Source organism: Pan paniscus, chromosome 12 (genome assembly GCF_029289425.2).
Source record: "Pan paniscus chromosome 12, NHGRI_mPanPan1-v2.0_pri, whole genome shotgun sequence".
NCBI classification, from domain to species: Eukaryota; Metazoa; Chordata; class Mammalia; order Primates; family Hominidae; genus Pan; species Pan paniscus.
Window position 1 is genome coordinate 38,282,005 of NC_073261.2, and position 24,540 is coordinate 38,306,544.

A 24,540-nucleotide genomic window follows, 5' to 3' on the forward strand; every position below is an offset into this window, starting at 1 on the left:
TATTATTAATCCTTAGAAAAATAAAAACAAAACCCACCTGATGCCTGTTAGAATGTTTTTTTCCAACAGAGGATGACCAGTCTTGGTGAGAATTTAGGGAACTGGAACTCCTGTGGACACTATCGTGGTGATGTAAATGGCCCACCTGCTGTGGGAAACAAGATGGCAATTCCTCGAAGGATTAAAACTAGAAATACTATATAATTCAGCAATTCCACTTTTGGACATATACCCAAGTAACTGAAGACATTAAATTGAGGAGATATTTGTATATCCACATTCAGAAGCAAATTATTCACAGTAGCCAAATGTAGAAGCAACTCAAATGCTCACAAAGGAGGGAACTGGTAATCCAAATGTGGTATATACATACTATTCCATATTATTTAGTTTTAAAAAGGGAAATTCTGACACATGCTACAACATGGATGGAACTAGAGGCCATTCCACTAAGTGAAATAACCCAGTCTCAAAAATACTGAGTTTTGATTTCACTGTGGTATTTGCAGAACAGTTTCCATTTAGTCATGAATCAACCCAGTCTCCTTCCTTTTCTTGATTGTAGTTTTCAGGAATAACTGTAGAATGTTCTGGAACTGTAACATTCTGAGATAGGGCATGATTGGCCAGAACAGCCTGGGTTCTGTTTCTGTCCCTACTACAAACAGGAATTCCTTCAACACTCTAGCCCAGTGTGTCATGTGATTCTAAGACATAAAACCCAGGCTGGGCTGCATTCCAGGGTCCCTCAGCTGCGGTCCTTGTGTGGTATGCAAGGTCTGGAGTCAATCAGGCCCAGGCAGCTTTGTACTCTCTCTTGCTGACTCTGTAAGTAGTAATCCACTTCATGTAACTGGTTGTGCATGGGTGTTCTGTCTCACTAGATTTGGGTAAGTTGGCAACCAGTGCACAGCAAACCTTCTTGGCAAAATTGGCACACTAAGAAGGTTTGATTTGAGAGAACCATGGCTTATTGGTGAAGTTGGAGGAAGAATACTCCCCAGTACCTGGCCCAGGACAGAGACATCAGCCTGGTGATGCAAGGGCTGGACATGCAGATGGATTTTTAATGAGGAGGGACGATGAATGAGACATCTGTGACACTTATTTGATTGCTCATTCCTGGGGCAAGAGAGCTCAGGACATGGGTAATCAGATGAACCCTGAGTCACCCAAGATGAAACAAGAAAGATAATCTCAGTGGTCCCTGAAGCGTCTGAGAAGGAACCAAAATGAACAAAAAGGGCCTTCACAGAAAAGGAGGTTCACTCTCTATAAAAGAGTCATGGAAAAATGCCAGGGAAGTCTTATGCTGCCTGGTTGGGGTGTTTATCTGGTTAAGCCACATTGCAGACCAGACTGTCTTTGTCTGAAAGGCACAGTTAGGAATAGGGCCAAGGTCTCCATCAGAGGCTAGTGGCTCTATATTACTCTCAAGATAAAAAGTGAAAAAAAGGAATTCAGACTTTTCTGAGATTTTTGTATGCTGTAATCCACCTGACAATATTTCCAGGTCCCCTCGGAAAAAATTAAACTGATAACATCAGAAGGTGTCAGGACAAATGAGGACCCCATGGTGAGTATGTGCTTGTGTGCTGATCTGCATACGGACCATTCCTTTTGGGCCATGTTGGGTGCTGGTGACCATGGTTCTCACTACTGAGTGTAATGGAGGTATTATTTTGCTGCTGTGCCACAGAACATCACTGCTGCCTGAGGGGCTATCCGCACTCATAGCTAAGTATTCAAGGCATGACAGTGGGGCATATCCACTCCTGCCTGCCACCTAAGTTTCCCATGTCCCAGAACGTTGTTCAGCAAAAGCAGGACTGCATATTCAATGAAGATCAGAACACTACCTTGTTAATTTAATAGTTGCTACAAAAAATTAAAATGTCACAAAGCCTGGTGTCACAATGGAACGACCCAGTTTGGCAGACTAATGATGGACTGTTGAAGGATGAATGCTAAGGCCACCTGAAAAGGAAACCAAGGCAGTATCCCAGAAATAGTTAATCACTGTTGGTCCTGGTGGCACCCACTAAAAGGAAGGAGACCTACAAGCTAGTAGGTATTTTTGGGTACTGGGGACAGTAGAAATCTTACCTGGGTATTCTTTTGGTCACGTTAGTCAAAATCATGGAACAAAGTTGTCATCCTTGAACAGGGCCCTTTGCAACAGTAGACTTGGAATCTGTTCAACAAGGCATGGCCGAGGGACTTCTTTAAGAGCTTTAGAGCCCGCTTGCTCCATGGAAATCCAGGTGTCCACTATTTCTATGCATGCTGACTGGAGCCTGTGGCAACAGAAAATTTTCACTCGGTGCACCAGAATCAGATTTTGGACACAAAAGTTTCCTGAAACAGCCAACAGTTGTGCCTCTTTTGAATGGCGCTCCTTGCTTGCTGTAGGAAACTGATAGGGGCTGAGTATCTCAGAGCTAGAGCATCAGGGATGACGCTCCTACCTTAACTAGCCATTCTCACTCTGGTGCCTACAAACACAATCAACAAAACTGGACAGGCCCAACAGATCCAAATTATTAAATGGAAATGATACAGTCAGAATCAGCCCTAACTACGATCCCACAGGACCCATGTGCCCCATGAACAAATGGCAAGCTTGCTAGAAGGGAACAAATGACCCATAGGGGACAATTTTCTTCTCCTTTGGCCAAAGAGTCAAAGATTCAGAGACATGCCTATGTCAGTATGGCAAGGGGCCCTGATGATTGTACAAAACACATGCCAGTGGATCCACTGGGTTTGGCCACCATTCAGCCAGGGGATGGCATCTTTTGACTGACACTGAACATGGACATTCTGCCCAATGGGACAAACTACATGCAATGATAGTAGCCATGCAGGCTGCCCCTAACACTATATTTTGCTCCATTTCCACTAAATCATGGGCCATTGCCAACAACCCAGCCATCTGGTCAGGAAAATAGCAACTGAGTGACTGAACTATTAAAGGATCCCTTGTATAGGGAAAAGGACTATGGCCATAGTTTGCTTCCCGGGCAGCTAAATATATGTCACTCTATTAGACGCTGGGGCTACCATGGCCACCCTTGAGAGGAATTTATGTCACGTTTTTGGATATTCCATGAGACTTCACTCTGACCAAGAAACAGTCTCACTGCCCAATCAACATGACAATGGGCACATTCTCATGGAAACTAATGGACTTTCCATGCAATTACCAACACCCAACACCCAACACTGCTTCCTGTACCTGGATAAAAACCTCAGGTATCCTAGAAATACAAGTATAGGTGATCCTGAAGCAGGCTCACTAGCTACAGACAATGGGGCATCTGAAAGATCCCCCTTTCACCTCTTTAGCATCTTAGTCACTGCTTTGGGGGGTCTTATCCTCCTGCCAGTGGTACTAGTTTTTCGTGGCCCAGTGAAATGGACTCTCACTGTGGCTTAATAATCTGCATTGAGATTGCGTTAGTCAAGGTGCTTCATCAATCTGAAAAGATAAACTTCTGCCTCCAGTTCGGGGAAGTTGGTGGGCCTATGAAGTATGCTAGCTTTGCTAAGGGGGATGTCTAGGTGGTGGGGTAACTGCAAGACAGTTCTTCAATGACCCTGGACTGACTTAGTTCTCTCCACTTTCTTGCTTATTTTAAGAGTTCTTAAGAATAATTGTGGAATGTGCGGGAATTGTAACATCCTGAGATGGAGAGGAACTGAGCAGAACAACCTACCTGTGCTCTATACCAGTTTCCCATAGAATAGAATGTCCGTTAGCACTTTAGCCTTTGTGTCTTATTACCTCAGGATATAAAACCCGGAGTGGCTGCTTTCCGGGGTTCCTGAGATGTGGTGCATGTGGGGTACACATAGTCAACTCCATCAGCTCCACATAGCTTTCCTGTGCTTTGAGGTACTGACCCATAATAAGTCCAAGACTTTTGTGTTCCCTTGCTGCTTCATGTAACTTGCTGTGGGGGTGTCGTACCCAAGCTCAAGTACGTTGGTAACCAGTGCACAGTGAACCTGCTTCAAAGATGTCAATGACATAAAGACAGAACTGGAATGGAGGTTGTTGGGGGTAAGGATAGAGGAACTGGGGTGGAGTCTTGTTTAAAGGTTATAGATATTAATTTTAATCAGATGAAAATGGTTCTGGATTTAGTATCAGTAATAATAGCAGAGCAATGTGAATATATTTAATGGCATTGCACTCCACTCTTAGAAATGGTTAAGATAGACAATTTCATGTTCTCTGTATTTACTATAGTTAAAAAATTAACATCTTTATTATAGTATTGTTAGCTCAGAAGACATTGCTTTGTTTTCTAATTTTCTGAGCAAATGTTCATACATAATCACTTTGTGATGCCATTGTTCACACATTTTAACAAATTGTATGTGTGGGGTTGGGGGTGGGACATCAAATTCTTGGCTTTACATGATCTTTCCTCCTCGGTCTCTCAAAGTGCCCAGGGGCTACTAAGCGTCTGAAATCTTCTCAGGGAAACAGGCTGGGGGACACCTCTGAATTCACATCCCCTCTTTGCCTCTCACCCTCTTCCCACCTCCTCTATGGGCACCTCCAGGGTATCTTGTGGGCATCACTGCATGGAGCATGTCAGGATGTTTTCTCCCACCTCCTACTTCGAATTCATGATAAAATTCATCCTCACTTCAGACATGGGCTGTCCATGCCTTGTTTCTCTTACATACATGCCCCAGCATATTGCTGAACCCATAGTTCCGACCCCACTACATGAATCTTTGTGGAAGGGTCATGGTTGGCAAGTTGTGGTTATTGGAGATCAGAAAATAAAACGGCAACTATTGAGAAGTTTGTGCATGGAACAGACATAGGCCACTGTCAACAGAGTCCTAGCAGCTGGTGAGCCATTGAAGCTGGGCAGAGATATTGCACATCAGCCCAGTCAGAGTGGAAGTTGGGAATGAGACATGGAGGGGCTTCATCCTGTGACCATGCAAACTCTGAGCCATATGTGCTGCTTTGTTTGACACAAATGACCCAAAGAGAACTTGTCTATGCTGAGCTCTGGGGACAAAACATCCCTCCATTAAGGGCCCAGAGCCACTATCCGTCTCCCGGGCATCTGCTAGTCTGTGATTCCGCAGACACCCCTCAGGTCACTCAACAGCCTCAGCAATGGGCAGTTCACTGCTGTCAGCCCAGGGGGACATGGAACATGGTCCTGAGCTTTATGACCCTCAGGCCCTGGAGTGAGGAAGGGGCCATGAGGTGGTGCACCCAGTGCTCATTTTCAATGTTCACGTTCAGTTCATTAAAGTTTAAAACTGTACCATATACTAGCAATCAAAGTTATATATCTTTATATATCAATGTGTACCACATATTTATCCATAAATGAATACATAGTATATGCAAATATATAAATACAACTTATTTATAAAATATATGTATTCAATATGTAAAATTTATATTAGAAATTCATATTGCAGATACACATAATTTGATGTTTATTTGTGTGGCATGTGTTCCTTTTCTTCCCAAGCAGAACAGAGCCTGGCTGAGTAAAGGCTTTCAGGACATTTGCTGACCCTCTCTCTTTGGCTCCAACAGGGTCAAACTCATTCAAGACCAGGGAGTCCAGTTAAAGTCTCTGAGACTTTCACTCTTGCCAGGCTGCAGGATATATGCTTAATGCAGCTCCCCTGAATTAGTGAGCACTTTCCTTCCCTGAAGCCACTGCCAGGCAGCCCTGTGGCCAGGGCCTGTGGTTCCTCCCAGGTCCTCAGCCTTGTAGCTCAGGAGAACAGCTGCTTCCCCCACAGTCCAGGGCCAGCACCTGGCAGCTCTCAGGCACTGCCAGCCTGACCTTCGCCCTGGGCTAAGGACCCTATTCTAAATGTTTCCTCATTTATTGCAGTACCTGAAAGTCTGTCTTGTTCTTAAACTCAAAGTCCACATTTCCACAATTGCTAAAGCTAGCATTTGCCACCTTGAAAATTAGAAATATGAATTCATTGTCATTCTCAGAGCCTGGCCTCTTCCAAGCCCACCAGATAAAGTTGCCCATATGTTCTCTTCTCTCTACACAACTTTACTTATAATTATAGTGAAATGTAAAATGTGGAAAAGCTCTTATCAACTGCATGGAAAGCATCCTCTTCTCCTTTGGTGCCTAGGGCACCAGCTCTATCCTGCTGGGCACAGTGAGGACAGTGAGCCTCTCCCAGCCCAGGACAGTTGCAGGGATTAGGGGCACATGTGATTAGCTCCACAATGCAATGTCAGGGGAGTGAAGGAGGGGCAGGGACTCTAGGAAGAATTTGATCCTTCATAAGAAGATGGAAGGTGAAGAGTTTTGCTTCACCTTCGAAAATCAATGCCTTTATTTTAGATTTGGGAGCAAGTACACGTTTCATTGCTCTGACTCCTTCCACATCTTCTCTTTCTCTTACAATATCCCTGTCTCCATCTGTCCTTCTCAGATTGTATCCTGAAAATCTAATTTTCCCTCCTAATATGAAAACAAACCAATAAACATAACCCTCTTCATCCTATCAAGTGCTGTGAGATCTTACTCCTAAACTCTGTGATACCCACATCGTATAAGAGATAATCATGGGATTTTTACCCAAGAGGTTTTGTAGCTAAAAAGAATTCTCGTGCTAGCTCTTCTCTCGGAAAAATTTTCTCTGTCTCTCGTCATAACTGAAACCAAAAGACAAGGTGAAAATATGTCCAAGAACAGAGGACAAACATGCTCTCAGTGAGGTTAAAGACATCTCTTCCCCTTGCATTAGCTTCCAATGCTGCTGTTTAAATTGCCACAGTCTTATTGGCTTCACACAACATAAATGTATTACCCTGTAGTTCTGGAAGTCAGCATTCTCACTGAGCTAATGTTAAGGTGTCAGTAGGGAATAATCCTTTTGGAGGCTCCACAGGAGAGAACTGGATCGTCTGCTTTTTATCTTCCAGGAGCCCCCACATTTCTGGTTCCATGGCCCCTTCCTTCCTCAAACCACATCCCTCCCCTTTGTCCCAGCTCCTCTCTGACTGCAAGCCTCCTCCTCTATTTTAATGACCCTTGTGATTATATTGGTTTCATCTGGATAACCAGGTTGATTATTCTTAAAGTCCTTAACTTACATCTGTCAAGTTCTTCTTTTGCTATGTAAGGTAGAATTCTTATGATATGGCTCCAATGACTGGAGAAACACCAGGGCTCTTAGTCTCACGTTGGTTTGTTTGAAAAGACACGAACTCACGTGGAGTTGTTTTAAGGAGCAAAAAGTTTAATACGCAAGAAGGAACGAAGAAGAGAACAGCTCCCCCATACAGAGACAGAGGGAGGGGGGATTATACAAAGAGAAAACTCCATGTGCAGCAGAAAAGTGGCTGCTTATATGAGGAGGCTGGAGGAGGTGGTGTCTGATTTGCCCAGGGCTCAGGGGATTGGTTGACCAGACATGTCATTCATGTAGCCTGAGAAAAAACTGGCCCTTCCACCCAAGCGTTTATATGCAAATGCAGGATGCCATAATGTCCTACACACATGGGGATATGTGGGTGCAGCCATTTTTCCAGGCACATGTAGGGGCAAGGAAGAAGAAGGTGGGAGCCGGGAGCGGTGGCTCACACCTGTAATCCCAGCACTTGTGGGATCCCACACCTGTAATCCCAGCGGTGGCTCACACCTGTAATCCCAGACATGTGGATCACGAGTTTAAGAGATTGATATCATCCTGGCCAATATGGTGAAACACCATCTCTTCTAAAAATACAGAAATTAGCTGGACATGCTGGCACACCCCTGTAATCCCAGCTACTTGGGAGGCTGAGGCAGGAGAATTGCTTGAACCCAGGAGGTGGAGGTTGCAGTGAGCTGAGATCTTTCCACTGCACTCCAGCCTGGGTGACAGAGCGAGACTCTGTCTCAAAAAAAAACAAACAAAAAAAAAAAAAGAAGAAAAATGTGGGAATCGCCATGTTTGGCTGGATCCAGTTTCTCATGGCCAGTATTTGTATATCAAATCTTGCTGGCCCAGCTCTAAGAGCCAGGGCTGTCCTGCTAGACAAGAAGTGTTTCTGGAGCTGCTTTAAAAGAAACCAATTATCAGGCCTCTGAGCCCAAGCTAAGCCATCATGTCCCCTGTTACCTGCACGTATACATCCAGACATCCTGAAGCATCTGAAGATACACACAAGAAGTGAAAATAGACAGTCCCTGCCTTAACTGATGACATTCCACTATTGTGATTTGTTCCTGCCCCACCCTAACTGATCAATTGACTTTGTGACAATACACCCTCCCTGCCCTTGCGATAATGTACATGTGATATTCCCCTGGCCTTGTGAATGTACTTTGTATGATACACCCTCCCCACCTTTGAGAAGGTAGCTTGTAATGTCCTCCCCCACCCTTAAGAATGTACTTTGTAATATTCTCCCCGCCCTTGAGAATGTACTTTGTAAGATCCACCCCCTGCCCACAAAAAATTCCTCCTAACTCCACCGCCTATCCCAAATCTATAAGAACTAATGATAATCCCACCACCCTTTGCTGACTCTCTTTTTGGACTCAGCCCACCTGCACCCAGGTGATTAAAAAGCTTTATTGCTCACACAAAGCCTGTTTGGTTGTCTCTTCACATGGATGCGCTTGTCATTTTGTGCTGAAGACCTGGGACAGGAGGACTTCTTCATGCGACCAGTCCCCTGTCCTCACCCTCACTCCATGAGGAGATCCACCTACGACCTCAGATCCTCAAACCAACCAGCCCAAGGAATATCTCACCAATTTCAAATCGGGTAAGCGGTCTTTTCACTCTCTTCTCCAACCTCTCTCATTATCCCTCCAGCCTTCAATCTCTCCCTTCCTTAATTTTGTTTCCTTTCCCTTTTTGGTAGAGACAGAGGAGACATGTTTTATCCATGAACTCAAAACTCCAGCATGGGTCACGGACTTCGGAAGACAGTCTTCCCTTGGTGTTTAATCACTGCAGGGATGCCTGCCTGATTTTTCACCCACCTTTCAGAGGTGTCTGTTCCCCACGGGGATGCCTGCCTTGATCCTTCACCTTGGTGGCAAATACCACCTCCCATGGGTGGCAAGTACCACCGCCCCCACCCCTCCATGTCTCTATGCTCTCTTTTCTCTGGGCTTGCCTCCTTCACTATGGGAACCTTCCACCCTCCATTCCTCCTTCTTCTCTCTTAGCCTGTGTTCTCAAGAACTTAAAACCTCTTCAACTCTTGCCTGACCTAAAATCTAAGTGTCTTATTTTCTTCTGCAACAGCGCTTGGCCTCGATACAAACTTGATAATGTTTCTAAGTTGCCAGAAAATTACACTTTTGATTTCTCCATTCTACAAGACCTAGATAATTTTAGTCAAAAAATGGGCAAATGGTCTGAGGTGCCTGACATCCAGGCATTCTTTTACACATCGGTCCCTCCTTAGTCTCTGCTCCAATGCGACTTGTCCCAAATCTTTCATCTTTCTCTCCTGTCTGTTCCTTCAATCTCAACCCCAAGGTCTGAGTCCTTTGAATCCTCCTTTTCTACAAACCCATCTGACCTCTCCCCTCCTCCCCAGGCCACTCCTTGCCCAGCCAAGCCAGGTCCCAATTCTTCCTTAGCCTCTGCTCCCCACCCTATAATCCTTCTATCACCTCCCCTCCTCACACCCAGTCCAGCTTACAGTTTTGTTCCGCAACTAGCCCTCCCCTACCTGCCCAACAATTTCCTCTTAGAGATGTGGCTGGAGCTGAAGGCATAGTCAAGGTTAATGCCCCTTTTTCTTCATCTGACCGCTCCCAAATCAGTTAGTGTTTAGGCTTTTTTAAATCAAGTATGAAAACCCAGCCCAGTTCATGACCCACTTGGCAACAAGCCTTAGACGCCTTACTGCCCTAGACCCAGAGGGGCCAGAAGGCCGTCTTATTCTCAGTATGCATTTTATCACTCAATCCACTCCTGACATTAGAAAAAGCTCCAAAAATTAGATTCCAGCTCTCAAACTCCACAACAGGACTTAAATAACCTTGCCTTCAAGGTGTACAATAATAAAAAAGAAGCAGCCAAATGACAGTGTATTTCTGAGTTGCAATTACTTGCTTCCACTGTGAGAGAAATCCCAGCCACATCTCCAGCACACAAGAACTTGAAAACGCCTGTTATCCCAGCACTTTGGGAGGCCGAGGCGGGCGGATCACAAGGTCAGGAGATCGAGACCATCCTGGCTAACACTGTGAAACCCCGTCTCTACTAAAAATACAAAAAATTAGCCGGGCGTGGTAGCGGGCGCCTGTATTCCCAGCTACTCGGGAGGCTGAGGCAGGAGAATAGCGTGAACCCAGGAGGCGGAGCTTGCAGTGAGCCGAGATCGCGCCACTGCACTCCAGCCTGGGCGACAGAGCGAGACTCCGTCTCAAAAAAAAAAAAAAAAAAAAAAGAACTTCAAAACGCCTAAAACACAGCAGCCAGGCATTCTTCCAGGACCTCCTCCCCCAGGATTTTGCTTCAAGTGCTGGAAATCTGGCCACTGGGCCAAGGAATGCCCCCAGTCTGGGATTCCTCCTAAGCCATGTCCCATCTCTGCAGGACCCCACTGGAAATCGGACTGTCCAACTCGCCCGGCAGCCACTCCTAGAGCCCCTGGAACTCTGGCCCAAGGCTTTCTGACTGACTCCTTCCCAGATCTTCTTGGTTTAGCGGCTGAAGACTGACGCTGCCCAATCACCTCAGAAACCTCCTGGACCATCACACACACTTTGGGCAACTCTTACATTGGAAGGTAAGTCCATCTCATTTTTAATCAATACGGAGGCTACCCACTCCACATTACCTTCTTTTCAAGGGTCTGTTTCCCTTGCCTCCTTAACTGTTGTGGGTATTGACGGCCAGGTGGCTCTACCCCTTAAAACTCCCCAACTCTGGTGCCAACTTCGACAATATTCTTTTATGCACTCCTTTTTAGTTATCCCTACCTGCCCAGCTCCCTTATTAGGTCAAGACATTTTAACCAAATTATTTGCTTCCCTGACTATTCCTGGGCTACAGCCACACCTCAATACCTCCCTCCACAACCCAATATTCTGTTCTGGATCTCAAGCATGCTTTGTTTACTATTCCTTTGCACCATTCATCCCAGCCTCTCTTCACTTTCACTTGGACTGACCCTGACACCCATCAGTCTCAGCAACTTTCCTAGGCTGTACTGCTGCAAGGCTTCAAGGACAGCCCACATTACTTCAGTCAAGCCCTTTCTCATGATTTACTTTCTTTCCGTCCATCTGCTTCTCACCTTATTCAATATTTTGACAACCTTCTACTTTATAGCCACCCCCTACAAATATTCTCAACAGGACACCCTCCTGCTTCTCCAACATCTATTCTCAAAGGGATATCGCGTATCCCCCTCCAAAGCCCAAATTTCTTCTTCATCCATTACCTATTTCAGCATAATTCTTCATAAAAACACATGTGCTCTCCATGCTGGTCATATCCGGCTAATCTCCCAAAACCCAACCCCTTCTACAAAGCAACAACTCCTTTCCTTCCTAGGCATGGTTAGTAGGTACTTTCACCTTTGGATACCTGGTTTTGCCATCCTAACTAAACCATTATATAAACTCACAAAAGGAAACCTAGCTGACCACATAGATCCTAAATCCTTTCCCCACTCCTCTTTCTGTTCCTTAAAAACAGCCCTAAAAGCTGCTCCCACAATAGTTCTCCACATCCCAACCCTTTTTCATTACACACAGCTGAAGTGCAGGGCTGTGCAGTCAGAATTCTTACACAAGAGCCGGGATGACGCCCTGTAGCCTTTCTGTCCAAACTTGACCTTACTGTTTTGGGTTGGCCCCCACATTATTCCTGATACCACACCTGACCCCCATGACTGTATCTCTCTAATCCACCTGGCATTCACTCCATTTCCCCATATTTCCTTCTTCCCTATTCCTCACCCTGAACATACTTGGTTTATTGATGGCAGTTCCACCAGGCCTAATTGCCACTCACCAGCAAAGACAGGCTATGCTATAGTATCTTCCAAATCTATCATTAAGGCTGCCACTCTGCCCCACTCCACTACCTCTCAGCAAGCTGAACTCATTGCCTTAACTCGAGCCCTCACTCTTGCAAAAGGACTGCGTGTCAATATTTATACTGACTTTAAATATGCCTTCCATATCCTGCACCACCATGCTGTTATATGGGTGGAAAGAGTTTCCTCGCTGTGCAAGGGTCCTCCATCATTAATGCCTCTTTAAAATACAAAACAAACAAACAAAAAAACAAAACAAACAAACAAACAAAAACTCTTCTCAAGGCTGCTTTACTTCCAAAGGTAGCTGGAGTCATTAACTGCAAGGGCCAATCAAAGGCATCAGATCCCATCACTCAGGGCAATGCTTATGCTGATAAGGTAGCTAAAGAAGCAGCTAGTGTTCCAACGTCTGTCTCATGGCCAGTTTTTCTCCTTCTCATCAGTCACTCCTACTTACTCTCCCACTGAAGTTTCCACCTATCAATCCCTCCCCACTCAAGATAAATGGTTCTTAGACCAAGGAAAATTCCTCCTTCCAGCCTCACAGACTCATTCCATTCTATCATCCTTTCATAATCTCTTACATGTGGGTTACAAGCCACTAGCCCACCTCTTAGAACCTCTCATTTCCTTTAAGACATTTGCCCTGCATTTCACTCCATCCTTGGCTACCTTCCCCCTTGTTCTTCAGACTCTCCTCCTAGCCCCTCCTCTTGCTTGCTTATACCCAGCCCCATGAGTAGCAGTGAAATGCTACTCATAGACACTGTGGGCTTTCTCATACACCATAAAAATTGAACCTCCCCCTTTACCCAGTTGCCCCATCAATCCCATTACAACCTCTAATGGTGGGTGCCAACACTCAATCCCTAAAAGTCTGGGTGCCAGACACCTCTTTTGGTGTTCCCTCTCATCTTTTCACTTTACATTTCCAGTTTTGCCTTACAAAGTTCTCTTCTTCCTCTGTGGCTCCTCCACCTATATGTGTCTACCTATCAATTAGACAGGCACATGCACACTAGTTTACTTACCCCCAAAAATGAATCTGCTAATAGGACCAAACAACTTCCTGTTCCCCTCATGACACCAACACTTGACCACTAACTTTTTTTTATTAATATATGAAGACAGGAATAGGCCTCGACTTACTCACTGCTGAAAAAGGAAGACCGTACATTTTTAAATGAAGAGTGTTGTTTGTACCTAAATCAATCTGGCCTGGTATATATAACAACATAAAAAAACTCAAGCATAGAGCCCAGAGAGTCGCCAATCAAGCAAATAATTATGCTGAATCCCCTTGGATACTCTCTAATTGGATGTCCTGGGCACTAACAATACTTACTCCTTTAATACCTATTTTTCTCCTTCTTTTATTTGGACCTTGTGTCTTCTGTTTAGTTTCTCAATTCATACAAAACTGCATCCAGACCATCAACAATCATTCTATATGACAAATACTCCTTCTAACAACCCCACAATATCAGCTCTTACCCCAAAATCTTTCTTCAGTTTAATCTCTCCCACTGTAGTTTCCCACGCTGCCCCAATCCTGCTTGAAGCAGCCCTGAGAAACATCACCCATTATCTCTGCATACCACCCCCAAAAATTTTCGCTGCCCCAACACTTCACCACTATTTTGTTTTGTTTTTCTTATTAATATAAGAAGACAGGAATGTCAGGCCTCTGAGCCCAAGCTAAGACATCATATCCCCTGTGAGTTGCGCATGTACATCAAGACGGTCTGAAGCAACTGAAGATCCACAAAGGAAGTGAAAATAGCCAGTTCCTGCCTTAAATGATGACATTCCACCATTGTGATTTGTTCCTGCCCCACCCTAACTGATCAATTGATTTGTGACAATACACCCTCCCTGCCCTTGTGATAATGTGCTTTGTGATATTCCCCTGGCCTTGTAAATGTACTTTGTATGATACACCCTCACTACCATTGAGAAGGTACTTTGTAATATCCTCCCCTGCCCTTAAGAAGGTACTTTGTAATATTCTCCCTGCCCTTGAGAATGTACTTTGTAAGATCCACTCCCTCCCCCAAAAAATTGCTCCTAACTTCACCGCCTGTTGCAAACCTGTAAGAACTAATGATAATCCCACCAACCTTTGCTGACTCTCTTTTTGGACTCAGCCCACTTGCACCCAGTTGATTGAAAAGCTTTATTGCTCACACAAAGTCTGTTTGGTGGCCTCTTCACACAGACATGCGTGATACAAAGGACCCCTTTTCCTCTCTATCTGCCTAAAATAATTTCTTAATAACTCCTATAACACTTAGGTTCCAGAGACTAGGACATGGACATATTTTGCAGTGGGGACATTATTCATCCCAGCAACAATAAATATATTCCCCAAAATTGTCCTTCTCTAAAGGAAAACTTAAAAAAAATCACAAAGTATTTTTATGAAGCAAGAGAGCCGGACAAAATCTTAGACTCAGGTTCCTCTAACTTGTGAGTTTAAACTGTTGGAGTAAGCTCACTCCTCTGTCTCTAATGTAGATTCATGGATGTGTAGATAGTTTTGGAGGATTTTTAAATTTTGTGACCCAGTGTAAACAAAACAGAATCTGAGACAGGTCTCAATCAATTTATAGGTTTATTTTGCCAAAGATAAGGCTTATGGCCTGTGACACAGCCTTAGGGGCTCCTGCAAACATGTGCCCAATGTGTTTGGGTTATACATTGGTTTTATAAACTTTAGGGAGACACAGAAATTACAAGCAAAGAAATAAATCAATACATATAAGATATACATTAGTTTGTACTAGAAAGGTGGGATATCTTGAAGGAGGACCTCCTGGTCATAGGTGGATTCAAAGCTTCCCTGATTGGCAACAGATTGAAAGAGTTAAACTCTGCCTAAAGAGCTGAATTCACCATAAAGAAGTTCTTGAGTTTAGATGAGGGGTACGCTTGAGTTTAGATAAGCCAAGGTTCTTGTCGTGTAGATGAATCCTATGGGTAGCAGACAAAGTAGACATTGCTTATCAGAACTTAAAAAAAATAATAATGTCAGACTTGGAAAAGACTTAGTAAGCGTAGGAGATTCTCTACAGAATGCAAATTTCCCCCACTACAGGCAGCTTTGCAGGGCCGCTTCAGAATATGATGAAGAAATATTTTTGGGGTAAAATATTTAGATTTTCTTCAGGGCCTATTATCTGTCATGTTGGAGTATGGTATCTTATTGCTACCAAGCATCTGTTTTGTCAGTCCAAAGATGTCTGTTGTAGTGATAATACTGGTCAGTTGTGTCTGAACTCAAAAGGGAGGAGAGTATAATGAGGCACATCTAAACCCACCAGCTAGTCATGGCCTAACCTAGTTTTTCAGATTTCTTTGAAGTTCTCTCTGTCAAAAGTGCAGTCCATTCAGCTCAGCTCATTGGTGGGTTACAAGTTAATTTTTGGTTTAAAAAACACAGAGAAAAAAAAAATCACTGCATAAATTTGATCTAAAATAGATTGGTAAAAGAAAAAATTAGGTGCTTCCTGAATACTCCTACATGTCAAAGAAAGAGAAATGATAAGAATTCAGATGAGAAATGCCCCTCACACAAAAGATTAACGAATTTTTTTACTATCTTGGTTTGGGTCCACCAGCAATTAATATTCCTGTTTAGGCAGCAAATTTACACTGGGAGGAAAGGAAGAAAGTGAGGAAGAGAACAGAAGATGAATGGCAAAAGACACATCAACCACCCACCTGACTCAGGATAACTGAAGATCAACCACATGTGGAAACATGGACTAAATTCCTCTGGGCTATTCCACCTGAGAGATGAGGAAGCTGGGGTATGTATACACCTCATCCTGTCCTCACTGATTGTGAGCTGTCTCTCCTGTTCTCTTTCAAGCCACTATAACAGATTCCTTCTCACTGTGTAATTCATAAAAAACAGAAATATATTTTCTCACACTTCTGGAGAATGGGAAATTTAAGATCAAGGCATGGGCAGGTTAAGGTTGGCTTTCTCTGCTTTCGAGATGATGCCTGGATCATTGAATCCTTCAAAGGAAGGAAGGCCATGTTTATCATGACAGATGAGCAGAAGAGAGAGAAAGATTCCAGCCCCATAAACCCTGTTTATACTGGCATTAATGTATTCCACTAGAGGGCTCCACCCTCATGACCTAAACACATCCCAATAGGCCCCACCTGGGAATACCATTACACTGAGAATGAACTTTACAACAGATGGATTTTGGAGGACACAGTCAAGCCATAGCAATTTCCTAAGTGATACTCATTCCAGGACATCTGGCCAGCAATGCATGAAGGGAGAGCTCTCTGCCCAAGATCATAAAGAACATAAGACATATATATGGCCATGGGAAGTGAGCAGAGGTACAGCAAAGGGGAAAGCCCTAGAGTACATATGGGGACTGCTACATTCATCTGGTACAGTTAACCCTTGAATAACTTGGGTTTGAAGTTTGCAGATCCACTTGTATTTTCTTCTGTGTGTCACCTGTGAGCAAGTACTTAATCAATAGTAAATATGTTTTCTCATTTTATGGTTTTCTTAATAAAATTTTTTCTTTAACATACTTTATTGGAAAAATATAGTATAAAATATATATAACATAAAAAATTGTTAATCAACTATTTATTTTATCACTAAGGCTTCCAGTCGAATGTCTTCTATTAGTACCTAAGTTAGGGATGCAAAAGTTCTACACAGGTTCTCAACTGCACCAGTGGTCAGTGCCCGAATGTCCATGTTGTTCAGGGATCAACTGCTCACTCAATCTGTAGCTGCATCTCTCTGAAACAGGATGTTGGCAGGTAGGTTGCAAGTAAAGGAATCCAGAAAATAACGTCTCAAACTATTCTGTATTGGTATGATGATTATGTAAAACTAAAGGCATTTAGAAAGCAGCAAATGCACTAAAAGGCTTTTCCTAAATATCCTTCATCTGCCTAAAAGCAAATTCTCCAGAAGAAAAACAATTGTCAAGGAAATTCTTCCTGGGAATTTTTATATCAGGGAAGATTAACACAAAACAGGAATCAAAAATAGAAGAGACTGGAAGTTGATGCTTTATCTAAACAGGCTATTAACTGTTCTTTCGAAGATGCACTTCCATTCTCATCTATTCAGTCTAAGTTGCCTACACTTCCCAATTCCCTCTTCCCTAGAAAGGAAATATGAATTACAGGATCTCATTGAGTTATCTGGGTAATCACCCTGCTATGATATCCCACTGCACTTTAAGTGAATTTTGTTTGCCTTTTCTCTTATTAATCTTTCTTTTGACAGTTTACTTTCAGCAAATATTTAGAGGACAGATCGAGCTTTCTTCCTTTCTCCCAATATAAGCAAGTTCCCTAAAAATTCAGGCTGCTTACAAAGCAGCAGGAAGGTTTCTGCACTGGATACAGCGCTGTGATTTGGCTGCCCTAGTCAGGCATCAGTAAAATTTTGTGGAGCCCTAGGCCACAGCCCACTGATGCTGATATAGTTGGATCCACTGCCTCTGTTACTGAATCAGGCTGGGACATTTTTGGGCACATTAGAGATATGAAATATAAGGAGTGTAAATCCGTGTCCAGTTTCATCTGGATCCAACTGATTTCTCCATGTACAAAGGCAATTGCTTGATAAGAGATTGAGTGTCTCTTTCCTAAAGATGTTAACAGGGAGACTGGTGTCTGGGTCAGGATGATATCCCCAGTCACTGATAAAAAGTATAAGAGGAAAATGGCATTGATGGTGAATGGCAAGGACATGCTCCATGCAGTGGCCACCCTCACTAAAAGAGATGAACTTTGGGGAATAATACTCAATGGAAGAAAAGAAGGTACACTATGAAGGTGCCCAAAACAAGAATAAGGTGCAGCCCATTTAGTCTCTGGGTATTAAAGAGACCTGTAAGTCCTTGTAATCATGGATCTGTGAGTGTTGCATGCATTGAGGAAACACGGTATCAACTTAGTGTAGCTCAAGTAAACTGCTTGATCTTATACTCGTAAGAACAATGATATAACACCATTACCTAATACTTACAAATATATATAGCATCATGTCAATAAATTTTATTTTTAATTTTTTTAGAAAGCCACAATGTTAACCTCACAGAAATTTACAAGTATAACTCATTCATCCCCTTCACTAACTGGAAGTATATGAGAGTCTTTTGAAGACCCGAGAATCATACTGTCTAACATTTTACTATGTGTTTCCTACAAACAAGTATATTCTCCTAAATAATCCCCATACACCAATGAAATATATTACTCCATCGGCTCCTGAGGAGTATTTCAAATTGTCAAAAAAATACCTAAAAGATGTTTCTCATAACAAAATAGTCCCCAGTAGAAACACATTCTCTGGAGACAAATTTGTGTTACCCTGGTCTTACCTGTGACACCTGGAGACACTGAACCAGTGCTGAGTTACTGAGATGAACCAGCCCTTCAGCTGTGCCTAGCGTGCCCTGCCCCCTGCTCATTTGCATGTTCCCACAGCACATCCTCTTGCCCTGAGGACTTATTAATAGGCTGGTCACACTTCGTGCAGGAGTCAGTCCCAGTCAGGACACAGCATGGACATGAGGGTCCCCGCTCAGCTCCTGGGGCTCCTGCTGCTCTGGCTCCCAGGTAAGGAAGGAGAACACTAGGAATTTACTCAGCCCAGGGTGCTCAGTACTGTCTGCCTATTTAGGGAAGTTATCTTACTACATGATTAATTGTGTGGACATTTGTTTTTATGTTTCCAATCTCAGGTACCAGATGTGACATCCAGATGACCCAGTCTCCATCCTCCCTGTCTGCATCTGTAGGAGACAGAGTCACCATCACTTGCCGGGCCAGTCAGGGCATTAGCAATTATTTAGCCTGGTATCAGCAGAAACCAGGGAAAGCCCCTAAGCTCCTCATCTATTATGCATCCAGATTGGAAAGTGGGGTCCCATCAAGGTTCAGCGGCAGTGGATCTGGGACGGATTACACTCTCACCATCAGCAGCCTGCAGCCTGAAGATTTTGCAACTTATTACTGTCAACAGTATAACAGTAACCCTCCCACAGTGTTACACACCCAAACAAAAACCCCCAGGGAAAGAGATGTGTGAGTCTGGGCTGCCCCAGCTACTCCTCCTGATGCCTCCATCGCCTGAGAGTGTTCCTCAGATGCAGCCACACTCTGATGGTTTTCTTTCTCAGCCCCAACAGCACAGATATAGCAATGCCTCTCCTGATTTAATAAAGACAGAGATCATGACACCTGAGGAGTCTAGTTTATGGCTTCAGTTGGAATTCATATAAAACAGAAGAAGCCACTATAGATATTCTAAGCAGGAATAGTCTTAATACAGAGAATTAGAGTCTAAACTACTAAAGGCTAAATAAAATGTGGAGATGAATATCTAAATTTAATGTTTTATTTGCAAAGAAATATTTGCCAAATGGGACATACAGGAAAACTCAGTGGTCTTCAATATGTTGGAAAAACAAAGAGTAGGTTAGAGTTTTATGAAAAAGGGAAAATATTACTTATTGCTGTTTGAAAAAGTTCATTGGCACTAGTAAGGGTTGGGAGCTGGCAAGCTTAGACTGGTAAGCAGTGGTGGACAAAGTGAATCCTAGAATAATATCAAGTTATCTCAGAAGTTGTGGGTAAACTTGATTTCAGGTGACAATAAGCCAAAACAGTGAAGTTTGCAGAGAAGTTTGTTACTGAAATGCCAGGGATTCAGTGTAGATCCTGCAGATCACCACACAGAAAGCCAATCACTGAGGCAACAAGTATTGCCAATGAACAGGCTTTAATCAGGTGCTGCAGCCAAGGAGACGGGATGCCATTCTCAAATGTATCTCCCTGACCAAATAAAATTAGGGGTTTATATAGCCGGTAAGTAATGTGGGAAAACAGGAATGAGGGAAGGGTAAGGAAGATAATTTGCTCAACAGGAAGCAGGAGGTCAGTTAGGCAATCATAACGGGCGAAGGGTCTCACTGTCCCGATTCAGTGATATGTAAGTTTCAGCTCCTTGATAGTATCTAGAGGCCTGATGGTTGGCTTCCTGAGAAAAGAACTCAGATAAGACAAATGTAACTATCATGAGTTTTAAGACTGGGGAGTCAATATCTACATCTATTCAAAAACCCATAAACATTAGTTCCATGGGATAATAGGGCCTATTTCAATTGCATTCTAGAAACAATATTTTGCACCCTGAGTGCCCTTCCCTTGGTTTCTTGGCTCTGTTGGGTATGACAAGAATGACTCAGTGCCTACAATTAACTTTCACACTACAACCTTTCAAAGCCAAGGATATACTAGTCATGAAAGAAGATATTAGATGCAGGATTCTCTGGTGCTCCCTCAGAAAATAGAATGCATCTGTCCCTGAAGTATGGGTTATCTAACCATGTGGTCCTCAGTCCTGTCTAGAAGCTTAAGGTTGGGAGTGAGTGCTGATGCTCTCAGCTTCCTACAGCGTCTTTCCAGGTGTTCTTCCAGTCCTCAACTCTGTCCCTGTGTCTTTCTTAGGTACCAATGGAGAATATTGAGTCATCCATTTCTGACTTCCAAATCTCATGGAAGGACCTCTTATTGGGCAACTCTGTAGGACAAAAGAGAGGCAAAAGGGGATATTTACATAAGTTAAAATGATTCTTCCCCAAATGAGGCCATTAAAAAAATCATATTTAAAGACCCATGTTGAAGACACATCCAGCTTTCTTATTAATGCAAATTTACATTTTCAAATATTTTCAAGATCGTAAAGTTGAAAGTATAATTATTTGTCCATGGAATGATCAAACACCTCTATAATTAAATGGAGTAAACATTTTCTTCAAAATTTGTACTCACTGAAATAAAGGAATATATTTAAAATGTTAGAAGTTATGTTTGAAATTATTGGAGTTAAATTCAACTGTGCGGTTTGGTTTGGGATGTTGTTCACTCCTGTGACCTGTCACAAGAATCTTGTGTCATGTGTAGTCACTGCTGTTCAGCCTTGTCTTCAGACAATTGATAGCTATAGGCTGAAGACAAGCTCTGTGTCTTGCAGAGGAACCACTCAGCTGAGCCCTTCCTTGATCAGCCAGATGATTATGAATATTAGCGTCCATGAACATGAAAACAAATGTTTACTGTTATCAGCCACTGAGTTGTGTATTTAACCAGTTACCAATCAGTAATGCATAAAAGCTTCCTGATACAGTATTTACGCTGCTACCTATATATACACACATGTATTTTTTCTTAAATTGGTGGTTTAAATGTGAACATTTAGTAATGAAATTATGAAGATATTAAGGGAAAATTAAAGACAAAATTAAAATGAATTAGTATTTTGATAAAAAATTAAATATTATTTATGGAAAAATGTGCATATATGTATATAAGATACATAGAAATGAATATATATTTATTTGATAAAATGTTGGCTACAAATATATGTAGTATTCATATACATTTAAATAATCTTTGTTACAATCCATAAAAAAAATGGTATTCTGTACCACATATAGTTCATACTCCTGCTAAAGAAAATTTCTTTGTAGCCTTTGTTTTTAAAACTCTACCAAATGGTTGTCCTTACCTAAAATATTTTTCCAACCAAGTATAGTTCCAAGGGTAGGACTAGAGCAAATTTTGACCAATGTTGAATATTAACCATTGCATCCTATGAAAGTCTCCATTATGTTCATGCCCACAGTGGTAATATGCCAAATAGAGTTCTCACAACAATGGATGCTGGATGGAGTCACATTAGTGCCATTGTCAAGGAAGCCCTGGAAATGTAGTGGGTAAACTGCAAGGTAAACTGTGATCTGATGATCACATTGCAAAGAGAACAGCAATTTAATAATATTGGCTGTTGGCTTTGACAGATCATCCGGCCTTAAAAGAAATGCAGCAGGATGATTGCAGACAAAGTCATTCTGGAAGAGCTATGACGAGATGTTTCAAAACTGAGCCATAATCAAAGAAAATGCTTTTCAAGTGAATATTAATTGAAATGCCATTAATGAGCAGGGGCTTTTAATAATGAGGATGAGTCAACACATGGACTTCAGTCAGTCACCTTTCCCAGCTTTCCTAGGGAGTCTCCTGAACCAATGTTATGGAGGTCCCTGTGGGGATTCAATAATATGAGTTTCAACTAACTGAGACATACAGGGCTACTGACGCTTCTGAACACCTAATTTGCCAAGAAGAACCCCTAACACCCCTAACTTTGTGCGACACATCAGGGCTCAGACTAACAGCTGGTGTCAGGTGATTCTAGTGGACCTCATGTAACATGAGGAGTGGTTATTTTCCTATATATGAATTTGCCTTTCTTTTCAGTTATGTCTCTGCATAAAATATTATTTGAAGATTTTCGAAGTGCTTTCATCAGAGTCAGGAAACTCTTCCATAATATGACTTTGGATCAAGCAACTTATTTACCTCAAGAAAAGTAAAGCAAAGTGTAGCTCATGATCTTGTCATATGCACAGGTGCAGCTTTCCCTATAGACAGGGAAAAGCCCATTATTAGTCAAGCAAAGCTGGCACACAAACCCTTGTGGTATTGAATTGCTGCTATGCTGTCAGATGTGGTGGACACTCTGAAACACTAACCATGAATGGTGCTGTTACTCCCATAAACAGAATATTTATATCTTGAAAATGAGCTGTAGACTCACCGTTGTTATGCCAACTCAACAGCTGGAAATACTCTATTCCTATTTTCTCAGGGCTCCACTTTTCTGGTTGATTTTTTTTTTTAAACGTAGTCTTGCTCTGTCGCTAGGCTGGAGTGCAGTATTGTGATCTCAGCTCACTGCAACCTCCGCCTCCCAGGTTCAAGCTGTTTTCCTGCCTCAGCCTCCCGAGTAGCTGGGACTACAGGTGTGTGCCACCATGCCTAGCTAATTTTTGTATTTTTAGTAGAGACGGGGTTTCACCATATTGGCCAAGATGGTCTCGATCTCTTGACCTCCTGATCTGTGCATGTCAGTCCCCCAAAGTGCTGGGATTACAAGTGTGAGCCACCACGCCTGACCTGGTTGATGGTTCTTAATCCAAAGAGTTGACATGACAATTATTCCACTAAATTGGAAGAACTGATACGATAAGCATGTGACCATTTAGACTTAATACAACACTGGATAAGTGGTCAACACAGGGCATTAGGGTATGTACTGGGGCCATAGACCTAGCCCATATAAAGCAAGAGTCAATAGAATTGATTTTACATATTTTAGAGAGGAAGTACAGAAAATATGGAACCTAGGGGACCTTCTGGAATCTTTCTATTTATTGCCATTTCCACTGGTAAAACTCAGAGAAGATTTCAACAGTCATCAGGATGAAGTTCTAGGGATCACAGCCATGTGAAGCATTCCCTGCACTCAGATCTCCAGTGAGGCAAAGGGAAGATGAAACGCATAGTGGGATATGAAGGTGTAAACACCAGGGACAGCGTCCTGGTCAGCTTAAATGTGGAAAAGTGTATTTATTTTTCCTCTTTAGATTTATCATTGAATCAGCTGGATCTGAGAAAAGTCATTATGTCTGGTTAGGCAGAAAGGTGTTTATTATCATGAATGAAATGGATTGAAAACATTTGAGGAAACCAGAGTGGCAGCTCAGGCAACTCCAAGTACTCCCTTTGCTGTTCCTTGATCCTTTCCATGCCCCGTGTTTTCCATAGTCAAGAAGGACACTCATTTTGATAGAAACCTGGCAAGTGAAGATATTGTGCCCACAGGACTGGGCTGCCTGGCTGTGACCCAGACCAGGAAATTGAGCACATTTGAGTGAGATCAGGCACTTCCCCTCCCTCATCTCAATCCAAAAGCACTCTGTAGTAACACAGCTGATGGGCATTCTTCACCACATCTGGGACTTAGGAAGCCAAAGACATGAGGAGTAGCCTTTCCAGACTCTACCGTAGAAAAAGTATTGCCAGAAACTAGAGAATAAAATAAATGTGAAAGAAGCTGGTGACAATAACTAAATGTGTCATGCATATATGTATTTTAAATAATTTAATCTTTTTTATAAAATTCAAAGTGCTATTTTTAGCCACCTTTACAATTTAGACCACAAATCAAATAATAAGTAAACAGATTAGTGACTCATGAGAGAAGATCATTTATTCCTAGATGGTGTTGAGCTGAACAGATTGGAGTTTCCCCACATTTTTGGGAGCACAATGCTACATGGTTAGCATGATTGTTCTTTGTAAAGGAAATCTTTATGTTTGGTTGTAGCATTTTGCTGTTGATACTGGTAATGCCTGGAAATTCAAGTGTAGAAAGATGTGTATTTATGATAGAAAGCCACAGGATGGACCTGGGCAGGAATAACCCCTGTACCCGTGAAAACAGAAGAATCTACGTGAGACTGAAATGAAGATGTAATCAACACAGGCAGGCCTACAGAGAAAAGGGTCAGATCTCTAGTAGCTGATAGCAGAGCGGCTGTCCTTCTGGGGGCAGTAGTGAGAAGAGCTGCTCTCTTTTCTGCAGGAGACAGCTTGAATGT

General features: G+C 42.7%; 1 protein-coding gene and 1 gene segment (V, D, J or C); both read left to right on the plus strand.

The window, feature by feature from the left end:
* LOC100967682 (uncharacterized) overlaps positions 1 to 24,540 on the plus strand; it is a 292,562-nt gene that overhangs the window by 134,006 nt on the left and 134,016 nt on the right. The window lies entirely within an intron of this gene.
* Positions 18,579 to 19,121, plus strand: LOC134728607 (immunoglobulin kappa variable 1-27-like). The segment is given in 2 exon segments: positions 18,579 to 18,649; positions 18,775 to 19,121. Coding segments are annotated over 2 exon segments (402 nt in total).